Here is a 20,926-nt window from a genome sequence, read left to right as displayed (position 1 = left end):
CGGGCCGGGCCGGGCGGGCCGGGCAGCAGCGGCGGAGCGCGGCGGCGGCGGCAGCAGGATGCGGGAGGCGCGGTTCAGGGACAACTTCTGGGTGAGTGGGAGCACGGCGGGAGCGGGACAGGGGGGACAGAGCCAGACGGAATCATGGGGCGCAGCTCGGGGTGGAGGGATCACTGGTGTCTGGTTAGAGTTGGCTCCAAAGCCAGCGGTTGTGGTCGTGGGGTGACTTTGCTGAATGCTCTGGGTCGGTAGAACACTGGCACAGGGTGCCCAGAGAAGCTGTGGCTGCCCCTGGATCCCTGGAAGTGTCTAAGGCCAGGTTGGATGGGGCTTAGGAGCAACCTTGGCTAGTGGAAGGTGTCCCTGCCCGTGGAATGAAATGTGCTTTAAGGTCCCTTCCAACCCAAACCATTCTGGGATTCTGTGATCCCCAGCAGGCACTGCCCACCATGCATGTCTTGAGAGTTGTGGCTTTACAGCCGGCTCCATGCAGCCAAAATAATCCCAGCAAGTGGCTGCCACCTTGCTGGAGGAAGTCAGTGCCAGGCTGAAGGGTTTGATACCATTAATTTCCCATCTGTGAACTACTTGAAGACACCATGGCGAAAAATGTTCTCTTTCTAATCCTGGACTAATCCTGGACTAGGAGCAATCCACTTGGTGTGGTGCTGCTGCCAGCTGTTGAGCCATGGAGGAAAACCCACAGTTCAGGGAAAACCACAATTTATTCCTTTCAGTCTGAATTATGCTTTTATAAAAGGAGAAGTGCAGGAAACCCACATATCTGCTGCAAAGCTTAAACTCTGTGGCTATTCTGTTCCTCTTGTGGTGGACCTTCATTCTAGGTATTGGTGACCAGGAAGTAAGTTACCCAGTTTGGTCTTTTGGGGCTGAAAATCTTCATCTGTGAATGGTGCTTGGGGTTTCCCAGATGTTGCCTGGGAGCATCTCCCATCTTGTAGGACGTGGGAGAGAAGCACAGGCCCCAGGAAGAGCTGGCACCAGGTTTGGGGCTCCTGAGTGTTGAGGAGAAAGTGCAGAGCCTCGCCCAGCATCATTAACGAGTTAACTGGCATAGTGTTGTCAAATACTCAAATCCCACACAGGTGTCAAACCTGTTGTGGAGAATAAAGCCAACTTTGCATCTGGCAGCTGCTTCCCAGCTATTTGCTGCACACCAGTTTTCCACAGTGCTCCCTGTGCTTTGCAGACGTGCAGAGGGGAGGTTTTGAGGGTGGTGGTGGCAGCACCGCCTGGGCTGGAGGAACAACTGTGATGCCAGCAAGGCTGAGTAGGCAGGGTTTGTTGTGCCTCAGTGGCACATGGGATTGAAGAAGAGCTTCTCACCGCAGGGCTGACTTCGGCTGTTTCTGCCTGGTTTGTTCCTCTCCAGCAGTGGTGTGGTGCTTTTTGAAGGAGGATCTTGGAGGAGGGGGCTCAGTGGGAGGAAACACCAGGACAGGAGCAGCCTCCAGCTCCCAAGACAAGGAGGATGTGGGGTGTTTCATGGGGCACTCACTCCTGCTTGATCACTTCTACTGCAAACACGGCTACTTTCTGAATAATCCCTGGTTCTTGCCGAGCCCCAAACCACTGGTGCTGCCAGGGATTTTCCTGGGCTTTGTCCTTTCTGAAGCCTGTGTGCTCCAAGCCCCTTGACTGAGGTTGGATGGGAGCGTGATGGATGTGACTCAGTGGAGAGACTGAGGCCCTTCTGTGGTCACTGGGCCCATGGAAAAGGCAGGTACCACCCCAAGCAGCTGCCACACCACGTACTGGTGACTGTGCATCAGCTGTGAGGGCTGGGGAGGAGGGGTGAGTAAGGATAGGAAGGGAAAAAAACAAATCAAGATGAAGTGTGAAGGGCTGCACATCCAGCTTCCACCTGCTGCTGAGTGCTGTGAGTGGGCAAGCACTTCCTCCTGCAATTTTCCTCTTAGATTGCTTTGCGTAAGGCAAAAATAGAAGGAGAAGTCTTTGCTGAAGCAAGTGATTTCTTAGAATCATACAAGCATTGAGCAGTTTGGGTTGGGAAAGACCTAAGAAACCATCTAGTCCACCACCCTGCTATGGACAGGGACACCTTCCACGACACCAGCTTGTTTTATGCCCTGTCCAGCCTGGCCTGGAATGCTTCTAGGGATGGTGTGGCTTGTGTAGGTAAGCTGTGCCAGTGTTTTAATACCCTCAGTCATAAACAATCTAAACAATTCCTTCCCTGTATTTAATATGAATCTCCCATCTTTTTGTTTAAAATAATAATTCCTTGTCCTGTCATTACATAGAGCTTGGTGAGGCACAATTTTTGTTATCTGTAGGTTCTTCACCTGCCAGACAAGGTGAGACCAAGAGGGCCATTGCTGCACAATCGTGGGCAGGTGGCAGATGCTGCCACATGCTGTTCTTTAGTGATGATGGTTCAGTGGCTCAGCTTCAAATCTCCTGGTCCAACAAAATGTACACGTCTTTCCCCCCCCTCCCCCCCCAAATTAACTCATCGTCCCATTCTATCTGCAGAATCCCTAAATACTGTGAAAAGTGCATGTTATTCTTGTGGGAGCCAATTTCTTGGTGGTTAGGAAGCCTGATGAGAAGGAGGAGATTTTGGGAGTGCTCCAGGGGAAGAACTGATGGGACAAAGTCTAAAAAATGAGCAAACTCTCAGAACCTAGGCCAGTTTTGGTATTGGATCTCCCAGCTTTGAAACGTGACTGGTTGTGATTGATGACCTCCAGATTTCTTTGTGGGGACAGGATTGTAAGGCTGAAGGTGGGCAGGCCCTGGCACAGGGTGCCCAGAGCAGCTGTGGCTGCCCCTGAATCCCTGGAAGTGTCCCAGGATAGGCTGGACAGGGCTTGGAGCAGCCTGGGATAGTGGAAGGTGTCCTTGCCCATGGCAGGGGGTGGAATGGGGTGAGGTTTAAGGTCCCTTTCAACCCAAACCATTCTTGGATTCTGTGCTGGAGGCTAAGCTGCAGCCCAGCCTTTGCTCTGTGCTTCCAGCCTCCCCTGGGGATTGATTTCGTTTTAAACCCCAGCAGTTCTGGTTCCTTCAGTGGGTGCTGTGTCTGCCTCTGCACTGCTCCTGTTCCCTGCTGGAGCTGATGGTGTGATATTCCTGATGAGCTCTGTCAGGAAAACACAGGCTCACTTGGCTCACTGCACTGAAGTTTGCTTGTGCTCCCGGGTCTCAATACAAGATGATGAATTTTCTTGAGTAAGGATGTTTGCTCCCTGGCACCCCACTGCAGCTTCTGCTTGCTCAGGGGCTGAAGTCCAGACATGCCTGAAGCTGAACATTTTTTGCCCTGCATGCACTCCCATGTCACTCACTCCCATAGGCCTGTGAGGGAGCTGTGCAAAACCAAAAATACCCCAAAACTCGTGTTTGTTTGCCCTTGTCCTGCCTGTAGTGACTGGCATGAATTGATGTCACTCACTCCCATAGGCCTGTGAGGGAGCTGTGCAAAAACAAAAATACCCCAAAACTCGTTTGTTTGCCCTTCTCCTGCCTGTAGTGACTGGCACGAATTCGGAAAGCCTGACATTTTGTTTTCATTTGTTTTTGCTATCTGCTCTTCTTCTTTCACTTTGTGAGGTCTTTTCTTTCACTTTTTTTCACTGTCTTTGTACATGCCTTGTTTTCCACAAGCTTGTTCTCACACATATTTCTGGTAACCCAACAGCCTTGGGTCTCGTCAGTGCACTTTGGTGTTCTAAAACCATATGGTAAAAATAGAAATTACAGTAATGCTAAGAACCCCTCTAATTCTGATCTGTGGGCTAAACAGGTTGCAGCTTGGAGAGTGAAATTTTGGTAATTTTGCCTTCAATGAGGCAGTGCTGTGTTCCCTGCAGTGTTTTTAGCGATGCTGCTAAAATAATCCATGGCTGGGGCGATGCAGCCCTGTGTTCCTGGGTTTATTCCCTGGCTGCTGACTGATGGTGGCTGTTTCACTTCCCCTTCCCCCTGCTTGTCCTTCTCTAAATGGGTACTGGCTTGGTGGAGCTTAGCAGAGGCATTGTGAAACCCCCAGGTCGTTGTTTCAAAGGAACAAGGTGGGATTTGTGGGAAGAAGAAATTGCATCAAGGCAGAGCAATCCATTGCTTTTGGTGTCTCTGGGACGAGCAGGGAAGGTGCTGGCGTAGGGGAAGGAAAATGGAAAATTTCTAATCAAATGGAAAATTACTAATCAAAAAGCTGCTTTCTGCAGGATGCTGGTCCCAGGTGGGTGGATTTGCAGCGAGGCCTTTTCCTCTCTGCAGTGAGTTTTGCCTGTCCTGTTGTACCCTCCTGGCTGTGGGGTGGAGAGGAGCTGCAGCCTCTCCTCACCCTGCTCCCTGCAGGACCAGCATAAAGCACTTCTCTTTGTCTCAGTAACTTCTGCTGGATTTTTGAGGCTGCACTGACTGAGCAAAGACAGCACAGCCAGCTACAGTTGCACAGTGCTTCCGACTACTAAAATAGTACCATTTTCTGGTGCATTTCTCTAAGTGCACAAGGCTGAGGAAAGACACGGAGAGCTTGGAATAAATATAGATCCTTCAAGAGGTGGTCCATGAACATGTGCAGTGCTCCAAACCTTTCAGTTTGGGAAGGTTGGGACAGACAGGTGGAGGGCAGGAGGGCTCTGCAGAGGGATCTGGACAGGCAGGATCCAGGGGCTGAGGTGTGAGGGGCAGCAAGAGCAAGTGCCAGATCTTGCACTTGGGTCACCCTGCAGCTCCAGGCTGGGCAGAGGGGCTGGAAAGGGCCCTTTGGGAAAGGCCCTGGGGGTGCTGGTGCCAGGGGCTGTGACACAGCCCCAGGGCAGGGCCCGTCCCTGTGCTGGCCCTGCTGAGGCACCTCCAGTGCTGGGACAGCTCTGGGCCCTCAGGACAAGAGACACTGAGGGGCTGGAGCGTGTCCAGGGCAGGGAACGGGGCTGGGAAGGGGCTGGAGCCCCAGGAGAGGCTGAGGGAGCTGGGAAGGGGCTGAGCCTGGAGCAAAGGAGGCTCAGGGGGGACCTTGTGGCTCTGCACAGCTCCTGCCAGGAGGGGACAGCCGGGGGGTCGGGCTCTGCTCCCAGGGAACAGGGACAGGAGCAGAGGGAACGGCCTCAGGTTGTGTAAAATGATGTTTGGATTGGGTATTAGGAAAATTTTTTCATGGCAAGGGTTATTAATCCTAGAAACAGGCTGTCCAGGGCAATGGTGGAGTCCTGATCCCTGGAGGGATTTAAAAGCCATGCGGATGTGGCACCTGGGGAGATGGGTCAGTGGTGGGGTGAGCAATGCTGGGGGGTGGTTGGACTTAACAATCTTAGAGGATTTTTCTAATTGAAACATTTCTCCACTGTCATTTTCTTCACAGGGTGTGTGTCTGCAGGGGTTTTCCATGTAAAGTGGGGTAGGAGATGGAAGTGTCAAGCTCAGCAGCTGGCTGTGACTCAGGCAGGATCATGACGTGCTTTCACACCCCTGGCAGAACATTTTAGCCCTGCTTTTGGCTGAAAGTGTAACCAAACCCCAAAACATCACAAGCAGCACACAAATTCCTTCTCATTATTGAGTCCATTGTGTGCAAATCCAGACAGCAGATCAGGAAGGGGACACCTTCCACCATCCCAGGCTGCTCCAAGCCCCATCCAGCCTGGCCTTGGGCACTGCCAGGGATCCAGGGGCAGCCACAGCTGCTCTGGGCACCCTGGGCCAGGGCCTGCCCACCCTCCCAGCCACCAATTCCTGCCCAACATCCCAACATCTGTGCCTGCCCTCTGGCAGTGGCAGCCATGGCCTGTGTGCTGTCCCTGCAGGCCTTGTCCCCAGTGCCTGGGCAGCTCTCCTGGAGCCCCTGGCAGGGGCTCTGGAGCCTTTTCCAGCTGAACACCCCCAGCCATGCTGGTTCTTTTGACTCTTTCTGTGCCAAACCTGCCCAGAAGGTTTCTGCAAAGCCTGATTTGACCATAGAGCCCCACCCAGCTCCATCTGGGCAGGGAGTTCCTCCTGTGGAAAATTCACATGGAGGAATTTAAAAGCTATATAAATGTGGCACTCAGGGATGTGGCTAGGTGAATGGTTTGGCAGTGCTGGGGAACATTTAGACTCAATGATCTCAGAGGGTTTTTCCAACTTAAACAATTGTGTGATTCTGTTTCCCCTTGACCCTTCTGCCTGGCACAGAGAGCCCAAGTGTGCCAGGCAGCAGAGCAGGATGCAGGAGCCTCTGGGTGCCCCTGGATGTGCAGTGATGGGGCTCTGACCCTCCCTCCTGCCTGGCTTGCAGTGGCCAGCAGCTGTGCTTTGCATCCATTTTGTCTCCTTTGAAAGTGGGCACAGGAATTCAAGGGAGGCTGTTCCTGTGTTCTGCAAATGAGATGGAGCCTGGCTCAGTGCAGTGTTCCCTTTTCACAGAGCTGGTTGGAACAACCTGAGAGCTGGTTGTGGTTTTATCAGTACTAACCTCGTTTTGGAGGGACATCTCTACTTTGTAAAGGAAGTTTGGTTTCTGCTTAGGTCCTGCTCTACAGTTCTGTCTTCCCATGCAAAGCTGATCTGGGATACCTGTGGATTTTCTGTCTGTCCCACTCCACCACATCTCCTCTTCACTTCTTGCTTTCTGGTCACTGACAGTCAAGTACTTGAATAGGGAATTCCACTTAATTAACCAGCCCTGTTTCTTCTCCTTTATTGCACCAGGAACAAATTCTTGAGAAATCCCCTCTTCTGCTGCCCACATTGTTATGCCAGATCTCTGCATACTCTCGTCCTGCCTTTGAACCATTTCCTGAATCTCTCCATCCTGCCACTATCCTCTTCAGGTTTCTTGATAACTTTTGTGGCTTTTGTTTCCTATTGCTGAGTTTCATACCTGCTTCTACTATTGCTCCTTTTTCTGCAGCCAGGCATAGGAATGGGGAAAGAATGGGGTAGAGTAAGTCAGCCTACATCATTACTGCATCATTTTCTCTTTTTTTTTTTCTACATGCATCCATACAATATATGTTTTTAAGGAATAATTTGGAAGAAAATGACCCTTCAGAATCTATGGCAAGTGTGGGTGGCATAGATGTGCCTTGTCCCAAATTGCCACCATTGTTCTCATTCTGGAGTCAATGCCACCCCTAAAATGAAATATTTTATTTCATAAACTGGCACTTGCATGCTTGCTCCCACTGAGCCGTGGCTGCGCCAATGCCTCAGGAGGTGGCAGCAGCCATGGACTGCACTGGCAAGGACATGACTCCTGTTCCTGTGTTTCCAGAGCACGGATCTGACCAGCACAGTTGGCTACGACAGCATCATTCAGCATCTGAATGATGGCAGGAAGAACTGCAAAGAGTTTGAAGACTTTCTGAAGGAAAGGTAGGGAGCAGCCTCGGACAGCTTTGGGTTGGGTTGAGCTTGGGAGTGGTGCTGTGGCACTATTCCCACTCCTGGCATTCCCAGTTTGATTTCTGCCGTGCTTGACTGATGTTAAAAGGCTGTCCCATGAAGTTCACCTTGCTGTTTGCCTTGCAGAAGGTCAGGTTAGAAGATCTTGGCCTAGGAGAGCCATGGCTTTGTCCTGTCTTTGTCTCTCCACACCCCACAGAACAGTGTTAAGAAGTTAGGTTAGGTACTGCCATTATTAATCAGAGCAGATGACATAAGCAGAGGTTCTGTGGCTGGTGATGGTCTGGCCATGTATTTTACCTTTATCTGGCCTTTTTTATTTGTTATCAGTGGCTGAATATGAAGAGCATTGTAGAACTGTACACTGAATTAATGTCATTTTGGTAATGACAGCTGGAGAAAACCAACCTCTGGCTGCACAACTCAGTACAGAGCATCCTGGAACAAACAAAATAGGGATGAACAGGAGGAGAGCTGCACTTGAAAGTGTCTAATGCACCTACATCTGTTCAGGCTGTAATCCCACGTTCCAGGAAAATTTGGACCTTCCACACGAGGAAGTGGACCCTGAGAACCAAGTCCCACTCATCAGTGACAATGCAGAGTGCCAAAAGCCTCCTCTACACCCTGTGCCCTCTTTGGTCTTGAAGGAGGTGTAGGTTGCCACTGAAATGTCTGGCCAGGAGGAGTTCAGAGCCTGGGCCTGGATTTGCCAGGACTTGGCCCAGTTGTCCAGCATGGCTGTTACACACTTCCAGCTATGGAAAATGTTCCTGCTGGATGTTTTGTCTCAAAGAGTGTTCATGGGAATGTTGCTAGGTATATATATATATAAAAAAAAAAATCAATCTATAATACTTTTTTTTTTCAATTTCCCTATTAGCTTCTGGAGTTTTTAGAGTTAAGGTAGGTGAATTTCATTGCCAAACTCCAGAAATCAACCACAAAGGGTCTCCATCTGTGTTAGTAGTTAAGGCATTTTAGAAAGTTATTTGTTTTATCCAGTAGATGATCTAATGGCAGCCTCTAGCAGTACTTGTTCCTTTCTGCTGGCCACATGGAGAGAACTACATTTGACCAAGCAATTCCGGTCCTGATTGTCTGCAGTGATTTCAAAGCAGCTGCAAAAAAATGGTTATTCTTACACTGCAACACAGGACCTCTTTTCCTCCTTCCTTTCTTCCAAGAAGGGGAGATAATACAGTCTCTCAGAGATGTTAATTATGTCCCTCACAAGATCTGGTCTTTTTTTCAGGTGCTCTCCCTAAGGATTAGTGCCAGGTACAGAGAATACTTATTGCCACACATTGAGGGCAGGGCTAGATGGGATATTGGGAAGGGTTTCCTGGCTGTGAGTGTGGTGGGAACCTCTCTGGCACAGGTTTTCCAGAGCAGCTTTGGCTGCCCCATCCTGGCAGTGCCCAAGGCCAGCTTGGATGGGGCTTGGGGTACCCTGGCATAGTGGAAGGTGTTCTTGCCCATGGCAGAGGGTAGAACTGGATGAGCTTTCAGGTCCCTTACAACCCAAACCAATTGATTATTATTTGATGTCTCTCTTTTCCCAACAGAGCAATTATAGAAGAAAAATATGGCAAGGAGCTCATTAACTTGTCAAAGAAGAAGCCCTGTGGGCAGACAGAGCTGAAGTAAGTTCAGGTTGCTTTTATGGGTGTCCCTGAAGCAGTGAAGGAGGAAGAGGAGGAAGAAAGCTGTGAGACAAAACAGAATTGAAACGAGATTGAGACATTCAGAAGATGAGCTGAAATCATTCTCATGAATGAGCAGTGCCCAGCTGGGTTCCAATTGGCTTTGAGCTGGAGCCCACCAAGTTCCCCTTAGTCACAGATGAACCAAAGCACTGTTAGATGCTCAGGGGGGCATGGGCTGGTGGGTGAGCAGAAAGCTGGGGGTCGTGAGACCTTGGGTTATCTCTGGACAGGTTTTGTAGCCAGAGGGAAGTACAGGTACTTCCTTGACTCAAACCATGCACATCTTTAGAGCCCAGCATGCTGTGGCCACCACAGCTTGCTCCATTTCCCAAGTGGCCCTCAGTGCCTTCTGCTTCCTCCTTTATTTCTGCACTTTATACATGCCCTGGTCATTTACTTACAGTTGCATATTAAGGTGTCACTTAAAACATTTCTGCCATCTTTACTGTGCAGTATTAATAGGAAGAAAAGCTCCCTATTTTTCCAACCACTGGCAAATACACCATGTTGAAATTGTTTATCTGTTCCAAATGATGGTTTTAGGAGGTTGCTGGAAACATGAAACTCTGAATTTTTAATAGCATCCAGTGTTCAGAAAGATGTAGAGGGGGTGTCACACCAAGTGAACTGTGTTACACCTGCTGAGAGGGAAAAAGCTGGAGTTGCTAAAAGGGTAAACAAATGTGTTTTGAGGTTCTTTGGCCATTGTTGAGTGAGCTCTGTTTTGGAAGAGGTGCTCTGCTGATGCCTGTGCCTGACTCTGCTTCTCCACCCCTTTTAATGCCCTGCCTGTGTTTTTCAGCACGCTGAAGAGATCCCTCGATGTTTTCAAGCAACGTAAGTAATTATTTGTGTTTGCCAGGACACTAAAGCCTGAAGGCAATTGCTTGGGAAGAAAGTAGCAGAGAAATCTCTAAAGCTGTGCAGTGCTGAGGCCAGGCAAAGGCTGTACTGCTGGCCTGGTGCATCCCAGTGTGTGAGGCTTGGGACGAAGAGAGCCAGGACATGTGTGGGACAGGAGACCCACAGGGCATAATTTTGGGATCTCTTGGGCTTTCAGGTCTGGCTGCAGCTCAGAGGGCATGTTTATGTTATGCATAGGAGGCTGTGCATGAGAAGCTCATCTGGAGTTTGTTGGACAGGCTTGTTCTCTTCACAAACACGCTGTAACTCATACCTCAAACCTGGGGGCAGCTCTGAGCCCTCAGGACAAGAGAGACACTGAGGGGCTGGAGCGTGTCCAGGGCAGGGAACAGGGCTGGAGCCCCAGGAGAGGCTGAGGGAGCTGGGAAGGGGCTGAGCCTGGAGCAAAGGAGGCTCAGGGGGGACCTTGTGGCTCTGCACAGCTCCTGCCAGGAGGGGACAGCTGGGGGGTCGGGCTCTGCTCCCAGGGAGCAGGGACAGGAGCAGAGGGAACGGCCTCAGGCTGGGCCAGGGGAAGTTTAAATTGGATCTTAGGAAAATTTTCCCATGGACAGAGTTGTTCAGCCCTGGCACAGGTTTCCCAGGGCAGTGGGGGAGTTTTCATCCCTGGAGGGATATAAAAGATGTCTGGATGTGGCACCTGGGGACATGGGTCAGTGGTGGCCTTGGCAGTGCTGGGGGAATGGTTGAACTTGAGGATCTTAAGAGGGCTTTTCCATCCTAAATGAGTGTGTGATTCTAAGGAGCATCTAAAAGATGGTGCTTTGGCCACTGTATGTTGTTATGTGTCACATCCTGCTGTGGTACCATCAGACAGCACCTGGAGGCTGAGCACTCTGCTGTCCTGTGCCCAGTCCATCCCTTGCCTGATCCAGGTTTCTTTGCTGCCCCTGTGGACCTCTCTAACAGGGCTCTGCCCTCATCACTGCTGACAATTCACAGCTGTGGGTTTGGAGCAGCCTTGGGGGTTGAATCAGGAGCTGTCATTTAGCTCTGCTCCCTTGGTGGATCCTGGGGTGATGTTTCACAGTGTGGCTGCTTGCCTTCAGCAAGAGGACCCTGAGCTTGTTTTAGCCTTCATTTTGCCCCACGTTGCTGCCTGCTGGCCTGGGGCAATGCAATGTGTTGAAACATGCCTAGATTTACCTGCATGATTGGGAGAGTTTTCTCAAATTGGGGAGCAGGTCCCAGCAGGACTGATCCTTACTTTGGTGAGCAATGCTTGGAGGCTGCTTCAAACAAGCTGGAGCTTTTTCACGTCTGTGAAAGGGGGTGTGTGGTGTGCTCTAAGCTGACTTGAGAAACAGCCTCTTTAGGAATATATATATATATATATAAATAATGAATTTGTTTTCTCTTTGCAGAGATAGACAATGTGGGACAAGGTCACATCCAGCTGGCGCAAACCCTTCGGGAGGAAGCAAAGAAGATGGAGGATTTCAGGGAAAAGCAAAAGCTGCATCGGAAGAAGGTCAGGCACCACGGGAGGACCTGCCTTCCTGCAGGGTGCTGATCCTGCCCCAGCAAGGGGCTGATCCTGGTGCTGTCTCATGCCATTTCCCAGCCCCTGCCACACCCCCAGTGCCCATGCTGCTGGGAAGTACTGAACTCTTTCCTATGTGTTGTAACTGTGTTGTGTTGTGTAGTAACCTCCAACTTCCTTCTTCTCACTTCCACATCTCTGTCTGTGTTTTGGGGCTATCCACAACACTGGAATGTTTTTAAAACATTTGTTCTTGATGCTGTATGATCTCCAAAGAGGCTGCTAAAATGGCCAAGCCTTTTAACTTCTGGCTTGAGATTTCTTTGTCTGGAAAACCAGGGAAAACTGCTAGAACCAGAGACTGGTTTGGACCTAGCAGAGTGGAGTGGGCTTCCCGGTTTTGCCAGAGTCTGTGGAGATGGTACAGTACTATATATTGCTAGGATTTAGTTTGTAGAACTCCTTTGCATACACAGAGGCTACAATTGCCTACAATTCAAGGCTTAGGCAGAAGCACAAAAGCTGAGTTTTGTGAAGATGATTTGGGTGGATGAAGGTCTTTAAACACATCTCAGTGTCGTCGGTGGCTCTTCCTCTTGTAAGCCACAGAGTTTGTCCTGGACCTTTGATGGTCAGTGATGTGTTGACCCCAGGTCTGTTGTCTTCACAGATAGAGCTGATAATGGAGGCCATTCACAAAAACAGGAATCTTCAGTACAAGAAGACCATGGAGGTAAAGCAAATGTGCTGCTGTTTCTTGCCATTTGGATCAATGCTGCTCCTCACACACATAGAGAGCACTGGGACAGGCTTAAATGAGAGGGGTTTCTCCTCTGCTGTGACTATTGATGCTGTGTCTATGTGAATGGTGGGCAGGGTATGCTCAGAAACAGTGAAGAGCATGCCAAAGACAAGGCTAGTGGTAGCCTTGCAAGGTTGGATACAAATGGTTTAGAACCAGAGAATTATTCAGGTTGGAAAAGCCTCTAAGATGCTTGAGTCCAACCATTTGCCCAGCACTGCCAAGCCCACCACTAACCCAGCTCCCCAAGTGCCACTTGCCAACTTTTTTGAGCGCTTCCATGCATGGTGACTGCACCACTGCCCTGGGCAGCCTGTTCCAGGGCATGTAAACCCTTTCTGTGAAGAAGTTTCTCTGAATATCTAGTCTAAACCTCCTCTGATGCAACTTGGGGCCACTTCCTCTCCTCTTGTCTCTTGTTCCCTGGGAGCAGAGCCCAACCCCCATCTGGCTGCCCCCTCCTGTCAGGAGCTGTGCAGAGCCACAAGGTCCCCTCTGAGCCTCTTTTCTCCAGGCTGAGCCCCTTTCCCAGCTCCCTCAGCTGCTTCTCATCAAACCTGTGCTCCTGCCTGTTCCCCAGCCCTTCCCTGGACCTGCCCTTGTTTGCCAGAATCTTTTCACCCCAATCCAAGAGCAGCCTGCCTTGCAAGGCTTTTCCCAAGCTGCAGGGCACCTTTTGTGCCATTCCCTGGTGCCTCGCAGGCTGAGCTTTTCCCTGAGGTGTGTCTGTCCTAGGCCAAGCGTCTGTACGAGCAGCGCTGCCGGGACAAGGATGAGGCGGAGCAGGCCGTGCACCGCAACGCCAACCTGGTCACGCAGAAGCAGCAGGAGAAGGTATGGGGAGGTGTTCACCCAGGGAAGTGGGTGGCCACGGTGTAAGGGGGGTATGGGGAGGCGTTCACCCAGGGAAGTGGTAAGGGGAGGGAAAGGGATGTCTTTGCTTGCAGCTCTCGTGCCCCACGGCTCTTGTCCCAGCTCTGGGTTTTGGGGTGACACAGGGAGGCTGGTGCTGTGGGGATGCGGTGCCGTTGGTGACGCACACAGCCTCCTCTTCACCCTCCTTGTCTCTCCTGTTTTTGGCAGCTGTTCCTGAAGCTGGCTCAGACGAAATCAGCACTGGAGGACACTGGTGAGTGTGGAAATGCCGTGTTGGGAGGGTGAGGAGAGTCAGGGTCAGGGTGATGTGAAGCCGTGGTGTGGCTCGTTGGTGAGCTCCAGCTCTTGCGTCAGGCATGACCCCTCAGGAACACACGCCCAAGACAGCAGCAGTGGGCAACATCCCCGGAGGAGCCTGCATGGTCCCACCAAAGCCATGTCCTTCTGCTTTTTATCCCTGATCCCCCACCCTTTTCAGCCTTTTTCCCAGCCCTAGAATTATCTTCTAGTGAAAGGATTTTTTTAATGAATGTTAATCATGTAATCACAGAATCATAAAATTGTCTGGGTTGGCAGGGACCTTAAAGGTCGTCTCATTCCAACCCCACTGCCATGGGCAGCGACACCTTCAGCCAAAACATGATTTGTCTCACAGACAGGAGTTACCAGCAGAGTGTGACCACCATGGAGAAGATCCGGGATGAGTGGCAGAATGAGCACATCAAAGCTTGTGAGGTAAATGCCCCTAAACACCTCCCCATGGCAGTGTGATCCTCTGGGTTTGCAATCCTGGCTGCAGGGACAGTACAGATTTCCTGGTTCCTGGATTTGTATTCCCCTGGCAGTGAAGCAGCAGGATGTATTGCAGCTAACCCTGTGTGTATGTTTCAAGCATGGCTTCTGGATTCAAGGCCGCACTGCTTCAAGGTTTCTGCTCTTATTTTATTATTTTTATTTTTCCACTACTTCTAAAATTGACAGAGTCAAGGTAGTGACATTTTGTGTGTGTGCATGGGTGTGAGTGTGGCATGGCTATCATCTTGAGCAGCTGTGGTCACCTCTGTATACTCAGTGACCCCAGCCTAGTATGTCCTGGAGCCTCAACACCACCTTTGTTGCTCAGAAGACTGTCTGAAGCTCTGCATGACTTTTCAGCAGGGGCTGGTGGTGGCTGGGGATGCGGGTGAAGCCATCTCCAGTTGCACACTGTGCCAAGAGCTCTTCACCTTGTGTCCCACAGACCATGCAGTGGTGTGGGAACCCCTCTGAGTGGGTGTATCAGCCTGAAGCAGACTGCCTCACAGGGAAGTGGACCAGCAGGGATTTCCAGCACACACTGGGGAATTCCAGACTGTTAGCAAGAGGGCTGAGCAGCTGCTCTGCTGCTGGCCTGTGATCTGTGACCGAGAGGTGGACAGAGACTGCAAAGACAGATTTTATCCCAGATCTGATTCAGGCTTGCAACCAGCTTTCCCATTCCCAGCTGTGCTGATCCTTTCCAAGTTACCTGTCTTCAGGCTGCTCTTCCAATTTTCCCTTTTGAACTGAATTTTCTGTCTGTTTTGTGTGTGTGCATGGGTGTCTCTGTGCTGATGTGCTTTTGGTGTCTTCTCTGGAAGCCTCTAGGATGGGGACACAGTTTAGTGGGGCTTGGCAGTGCTGTCTTAGTGGTTGGAGTCAATGTTCTTAGACAGCTTTTCCAACCCTAATGATTCTGTGCTGGGGAGTGGAAAGTAGCAGTTTCATTTTTGCAGATGGATGATGTGGAAGTTTTCCTCTCCGTGTGTTGCAAAGGTCATAAGTGATAACAAGTGTGGGTGTTCACAGAAACATGTAAAAACTTGTGAAATTGAGGTGTACCAGACAGCAGATTTCAAAAGGGTTCAAACCTGCTTGGAAAAGGACTGTGTAGGAAAGAGCAAGAAGGCTAAACACCTCTGTTTTCATACATCACAGTGCCTTTTTTTTTTTTATTGCTCCACATTTGGAACATGGAAATGTTAAAAAAAACCCAGGTACATGTGGCATCTGGAGAAGTGTGTTAGTGGTGGCCTTGGCAGTGCAGGAGTAACGGTGGGATACGATGATCTTAGAGGGCTTTTCCAATCTAAATGATTCTGGGGTTTAAGGGTGCCTCAGTAAGGGAAGTAGGCTGGGACCGCAGGAGCACAGGATACCGTGGGAACTTGTACTGCCTTGAGGAAGCTGGCTTGGTCTCCCCAGAGGCAGAAATGTGCTGGGTGGTCCCCTCCCCATTAGTCTTGCAGATTTGCCAAGCTTAGTACGCACCTTTGAATTACCTGGCTGCATAGAGGGATTATTTATCCTCTGGACAAGTCAGAGGACTCACGGTTTCCTTGCTTCCTGCAGAAGACCAGCACCAGCTGCTCCTGGCAGTTAGTTTTGTTGTGGCACGTGGGGGTGAGAAACAATCAGTACAAAAGAGATTTGCCCTCGTTTTGAAGATGTTATGGACAGTTTTGTCTGTTTTGTTTCAGTTCTTTGAGACTCAGGAGTGCGAGCGGATCAACTATTTCCGTAATGCCCTCTGGCTCCATGTCAACCAGCTCTCCCTGGGCTGTGTCCAGAATGATGAGGTACCTCGACTGAAAACCTTCATTTTTCTGTGTAGAAAGCAAAGCCCAGTTTGTTTTCCTGTGCACTAAGCTGTGTTACAGCTGAGTTGCCCCTTGATTGACCACAGACACCAGCACGAGTGGGCAAGCAGAAGGATTGGCCAAAACTCTTGCAAATGAGGTTTCCTCTGGGGTTTCCACTTTTTTGGAGGGTGGTGAGGCCCTGGGACAGGGTGCCCAGGGAAAGTGTGGCTGCCCCTGGATCCCTGGAAATGTCCAAGGCCAGGCTGGATGGGGTTTGGAGCAACATGATCTAGTGGAAGATGTCCCTGCCTATGGCAGGGGATGGAATGGGATGGGCTTCAAATTTCCTTTCCAATCCAAAGTATTCTGGGATTTTGTGATTCCCCTGATGTTGAAGCTTGTGTGAGTACTGGGCTTTCACCCTGTGTGTGGTAAGCAAAGGGGAAAAGCCATGTTTTTTTGACCTGATGTATACAAATGCACTTTATTTCCCTTTTGCAGAAATATGAGGAAATCCGCAAGAGTTTAGAAATGTGCAGCATTGAGAAGGATGTTGATTTTTTCGTAAATTTACGCAAAACTGGAAGTTTGGCTCCAGGTAAGAGCTTAGTAGAATCTCAGAAAGTAGTGCTGACTGCTGTGTACTCCTCATGGAGCTGGCTGCTCTGGTCAGCATCATTTTGTGTGCAGAAAACACTCATTTTGCATTTCATTCACTGCCTTGCAACACTAGTCTCTGCCACTTTTGACAGCCCCTGGAGGTCATAGTCCCATAGTTTCTTAGTTTCCTGATCAGCCATTTTCTCAGAGAGGGGAAAGACAGCTGAATGTTGGTATAGCAAGTATTTTATGCCTGTAAGAGACTTGTACTTCACTACTGTCAACTTTTCCTAGCTCCTGTTGTTTATGAAAACTACTATAATGCCCAGAGAAATGTGACTCCTGCAAGAAGTCCAGCTCCCGTACCTATATCAAGGTAAGGTGTGTAACATGTACAACTGCAATTGTTACTGCAAATGATGCTTGCTCCCCAAAAGCAGGCATATTTTATTCCTTTCAGTCTATTGGAAGCTGAACTTAAGGGTACTGGAGGAAAATATTTGCTTGCGTGGCTCTTGGTGAGATCTGTCACCAAGACAGATTACAGGAGGAGATCTGAGGAGAGTTAAAAGCATTTGTGGTGGAGGGAGGAACTGCAGAGCTGGATTCACTCTCGTGGGACAGAAGCTGGGCAAGGGGGACACGGTGAAGGGTTTTTCTGTCAGGGGCAAGATGATGACTGAGGCCAAGACTCATGCTAAGGATGAATTGTCACTTTGGCTGCCACGCTGAGAGAGGAGTCACGTCCAATTACGGCTTCCTGATGTCTCACTCTGGGCAAAGGCACGTACAAAGACATGCCCTGAGGCTCACTTGTCAATTTTTCCCTGAGTCAGTGTTTTCTGGTTATTTTTCCCTCTTCCCCACCGTGTCAGGTTCAATTCCCGTGTTTGCCAAGTGGGCTGTGGGTGGTGGGCCCACCATGACTTGCCTTGTCAGGTCTCCATAAAGCCCAGGCTGGGTGATGCAGAACAGGGCAGAGGGAGTCCTTTAGCCATGCAGATCCTCAGCTCTGTGTTTCCTTCTGTGCAGGAGGGGACCTCTGCCCACCCCGACCAGTGCACCAGGTGAGTTACTGCTCCATGGGCTTTCTGGCCATGGGAGCTGTCACTTCAGCCCTTGCTCAAAGTCCCTTTCCAGCTCCCTTGGACCCCCTTTAGGCACTGGAAGGAACTCTAAGGTCTCCTTGGAGCCTTCTCTTCTCCAAATGCACCCTTCCCAGCTCTCCCAGCCTAGCTTGAGCCTCATTCACTCTTGCATCCCACCCCTTCAACATGGATGGCCAGTGTGTGGTGCTTCTGCTCTGTTTAGTCACACATAATGAGCACTTCTCATGGGAAACCTGAGGGGATTTTCTGTGCTCTGTGTTTCAGGGGAGCCTGATTATGCCACAGTTGATGGCTACAGCTTGGTACATTTCTAACAGTCACAGTGAGTACCCACTTTTGGTGAAATGAGGCTTAAAAGAAAGAGGGGGAGGAATTTTTTACCTGGGCAGATAGTAAAATGACAAGGGGGAATGGTTTATTCTAAAAGACGGTAGATTAGATCAGCTAGAAGGGAGAAATTCTTCCCTGTGAGGGTAGTGAGGCCCTGGCACAGGCTGCCCAGACAAGCTGTGGCTGCCCCATCCCTGGAAGTGTTCCAGGCCAGGTTGGATGGGGCTTGGAGCAATCTGGGATAGTGGAGGATGTCCTTTCCCGTGGCAGGGGGATTGAAATTAGATGGTCCTGATGGTCCATTCCAGCCCAAACCATTCTGGCATTCTGTAAGAAAGGATTTAATAGGAGATGAAGCTACACGGAGGAGGGACAGTGGAGAAAGAAAGGCCATTGGTTAAGGAATGACATTTTGAGGTGACTAATTAGAAGTGAAGCTCCTGACAGCCCTCCCACCTCTTGTCTGAGCTGTAGCTGTGGTTTAGACACTGTTGATCATGTTGTCTAGGTTTTCCAGAAGGCAGAAGACACTGTTGGTCTGACCAGCGTGGCAGAGATGGTGTTTTCAGTTATTCCCAGACACATACAGCTGAAGTGCTTCTGCTTTTCAAGAGAGAATATTTGAGGACTCTGATAATTGTTTGTACATTCAGAAAGCGCTTACTAAAAACCTACGCCTTTGATCAGCAAACTCCTTGGATGGATCTTCACACTCAGAGGAGGAGAAGGACCAGACACAGCGGTGACCTGTGTCGGAAGAAGGTTTTGATTTGAAGTTCTTCTAAAGTGTAGCCATCTAGAAAGTCTGGGGCCTCCCACTCTCTGTGTAACTAAGAAGTTGTATGTGCTGAGAGGAGTGCTGCACGATGCTTTGGGCACACTGGCTTGTGTCCAAGCTATGTGCATCCCCCTCAGATCTCAGGTTTTGCCTGTTCCTAAGGGGTCTTGCCTATACCTGAAGTCTTTTATTTAGTGGGGATTAAACTTGTCATTTAGGTCAAATTTTACTCAAATCTCTCAGAAATTTTACTTAGAGGGGCACCAGCAGTTGCACCATGTATCTGGCTTAGCTGTGTGCTCCAGGCTTAAGTGGAAGCTGATTTGCATCTACCCAGGGAGGGGCTGTGTCACATCCAACCTGCTGAGAGGTCCCAGGAAGGATCTGAAGGAATTTCTTCAACTCTTCCAGCCACTGAGGGTCTTGTGGGCTTTTAGGTTTATCAGGTTGTCCCTGGTAAGCTCTGGAGATTGGGCTGGATGGGGCTTGGAGCCACCTGGTCTAGTGGAAGGTGACCCTGCCCATAGCAGGGAGTTGGAACTGATGCCTTTTTGGGACTACCTAAAAACAGAGGCCAGACAAAATTAAGGGAATAAAAAGTTGTATTTATTGAAGGGTCTTCAGGTATAAAAAGTACAAAGCCCCACTAGGGTCTACACCCAGAAAAATGGATCACAGGTTTTCATATTTTTGTAAGTTTGGTCTATTTGCATATTGAGGGTTAATCTTCCCATTACAGCTTCAGGTAATGAAGAAATTTACCCCAAGTTTGCTCCGCCCAACTCACTTTTGTTTACATATCTCAGGGCCTGAGAAGTGAGATGTCCTTGATTCCCAGGCCTAGAGAGGAATTGCTTTGTCTGACCAAAATGGGAAAGCTTTAGTTAACACTCCATGTGGAGTTTAGGGCTATGCGCTAAAGAATTGCAGGATTACAAATATATAAACAATATAAAAGCTAAAATCCTAAGGCATCAGAACTAGGTGGTCTTTAAGGTCCCTCCCAACCCAAACCATCCTGGGATTCTCTGGTTCTATCATTTAATTAACTTCTGTGATTCTCTAAACTCTGGACTTGTTCTGACTATGCACCACTGGAAACAAACCTATCTACTACTGAAGCCATGAAACTTGTTTTTCTGACCACTTCTCCTGAAAGTTCCTGCCCTTGTTGTTACCACATATATAGATATGATTATGGTTTTGATTAGAAGCTTACATGCCTCGGGGCTGCTGGTCTCTCTGATGTCCCTGTGTGCAGTGCTGCTTCACTTGTCCTCGCTGCCTTATTTCACTGGATACAGGGACACAGGACATGGGGATAAACACACAGTTTACCTGTCTAAACCTGGTGCCAGGTCACTGACCTGGAGCAACAGGATTTGATGTTTTTATGATGTTTTTCAAGTTGAATCTGCGTGGCTTCAGCATGTGCCTCAGCCCACCGGTGCTTGGGGGTTTTACTGGATTTATTTGTGTGGGGAAGATGGCAATGAGCTCTAACATCTGCCCTGCTGCCTCACCGTGAGCTGTGCAGAGTGCACATGGCAAGGAATCAGCTATCCTATTTATTTCTGAAAGACCAAGGATACAAATACTCTTCTGAAGGAGCCTGCTGTAGTCTTAGTTCTATAAATGTATGTTTTAAAAAATAAGTTTTGAGTCGTGTGTTCTGGATATGTGTTCTTTTTAAAGTTGTCATGTTCAGTTTCTGTGGGGGATGGGTTTGGGATGCATGCAAAGCATCCTAGTCTCTCCTGGATGGAAACCCACAAGACCACATCCTTTATTTCAGTCCTTGCTCAATAGCAACCCGGCAGTGGGAGAAAAAACTCCAAAAGAGAACAGCATGAGAAGTGCTTGTCATTAGCCATGAGCTGCAGACCATGCAGGGCTGTTTGCCCTGGGAGTGTCTGCTCTGCAGAAACTTGCATGGTTTCTTTTCTGGGATTTTTCCACTGACTGAGCACAATAGATGCTGTTTGGCTTTTCTGGGCGCAGAGGTGCCCAGTGAGGCTAAAACTTGCACATTTACTGAAAGCACAGAAGTAATCCCAAATCTGGGGTGCTGGGAAAGGTTTCCCCTTACACCCACAAACAGTTTACCTTTCCCGTCGATACTACAAATTCCAGGTTACTCTAGTAACACAAGGACTTCCCAAGCCCTAAGTAGAGGTCCCAGGGAGAGAGCAGTGCCTGTTCAAGGCCATTAACGGGACTGTGATGTGTGCAGCACAGTGCCACTGAGCTCTGGGCAGGGGGAGAAGTCATCCCTGCTCCAGCTGTGGCTCCCTGGGGATGGCTGGGTGCCAGGACAGGGCTCTGAGGGACACCAGTTCCT

The 20,926-nt window shown here is 49.6% G+C and overlaps 1 protein-coding gene across 1 annotated transcript; it reads left to right on the top strand.

Annotated features, from left to right (window-relative positions):
• The first annotated feature begins 35 nt into the window (after positions 1–35).
• Positions 36–20,236, top strand: PSTPIP2 (proline-serine-threonine phosphatase interacting protein 2). The gene is made up of 15 exons (XM_039733333.1): positions 36–91; positions 7,244–7,344; positions 8,943–9,020; positions 9,886–9,920; positions 11,372–11,478; positions 12,161–12,223; positions 13,028–13,126; positions 13,376–13,421; positions 13,824–13,903; positions 15,667–15,765; positions 16,270–16,366; positions 16,663–16,744; positions 17,401–17,435; positions 17,742–17,799; positions 18,316–20,236. Exons 1-14 carry the CDS (start codon positions 59–61, stop codon positions 17,789–17,791), a joined length of 1,005 nt encoding a protein of 334 aa, XP_039589267.1. The 5' UTR covers positions 36–58; the 3' UTR covers positions 17,792–17,799; positions 18,316–20,236.
• The last annotated feature ends 690 nt before the right edge of the window (positions 20,237–20,926 follow it).

This window comes from Passer montanus, unplaced genomic scaffold, assembly GCF_014805655.1.
Source record: "Passer montanus isolate IOZ18808 unplaced genomic scaffold, ASM1480565v1 scaffold86, whole genome shotgun sequence".
In the NCBI taxonomy this organism is placed as follows: Eukaryota; Metazoa; Chordata; class Aves; order Passeriformes; family Passeridae; genus Passer; species Passer montanus.
The sequence above is the reverse complement of the archived record's forward strand: the minus strand, read 5'-3'. Positions and strand labels throughout refer to the sequence as shown.

What these genes read in the sequence shown, in the direction of transcription:
- PSTPIP2 (XM_039733333.1), top strand. Translation starts at nt 59, where the DNA reads ATGCGGGAGGCGCGGTTCAGGGACAACTTCTGG. An exon ending in GAAGACTTTCTGAAGGAAAG is followed by an intron (nt 7,345 to 8,942) that starts GTAGGGAGCAGC and finishes TTTTCCCAACAG; the next exon opens with AGCAATTATAGAAGAAAAAT. An exon ending in GCTCCCGTACCTATATCAAG is followed by an intron (nt 16,745 to 17,400) that starts GTAAGGTGTGTA and finishes CCTTCTGTGCAG; the next exon opens with GAGGGGACCTCTGCCCACCC.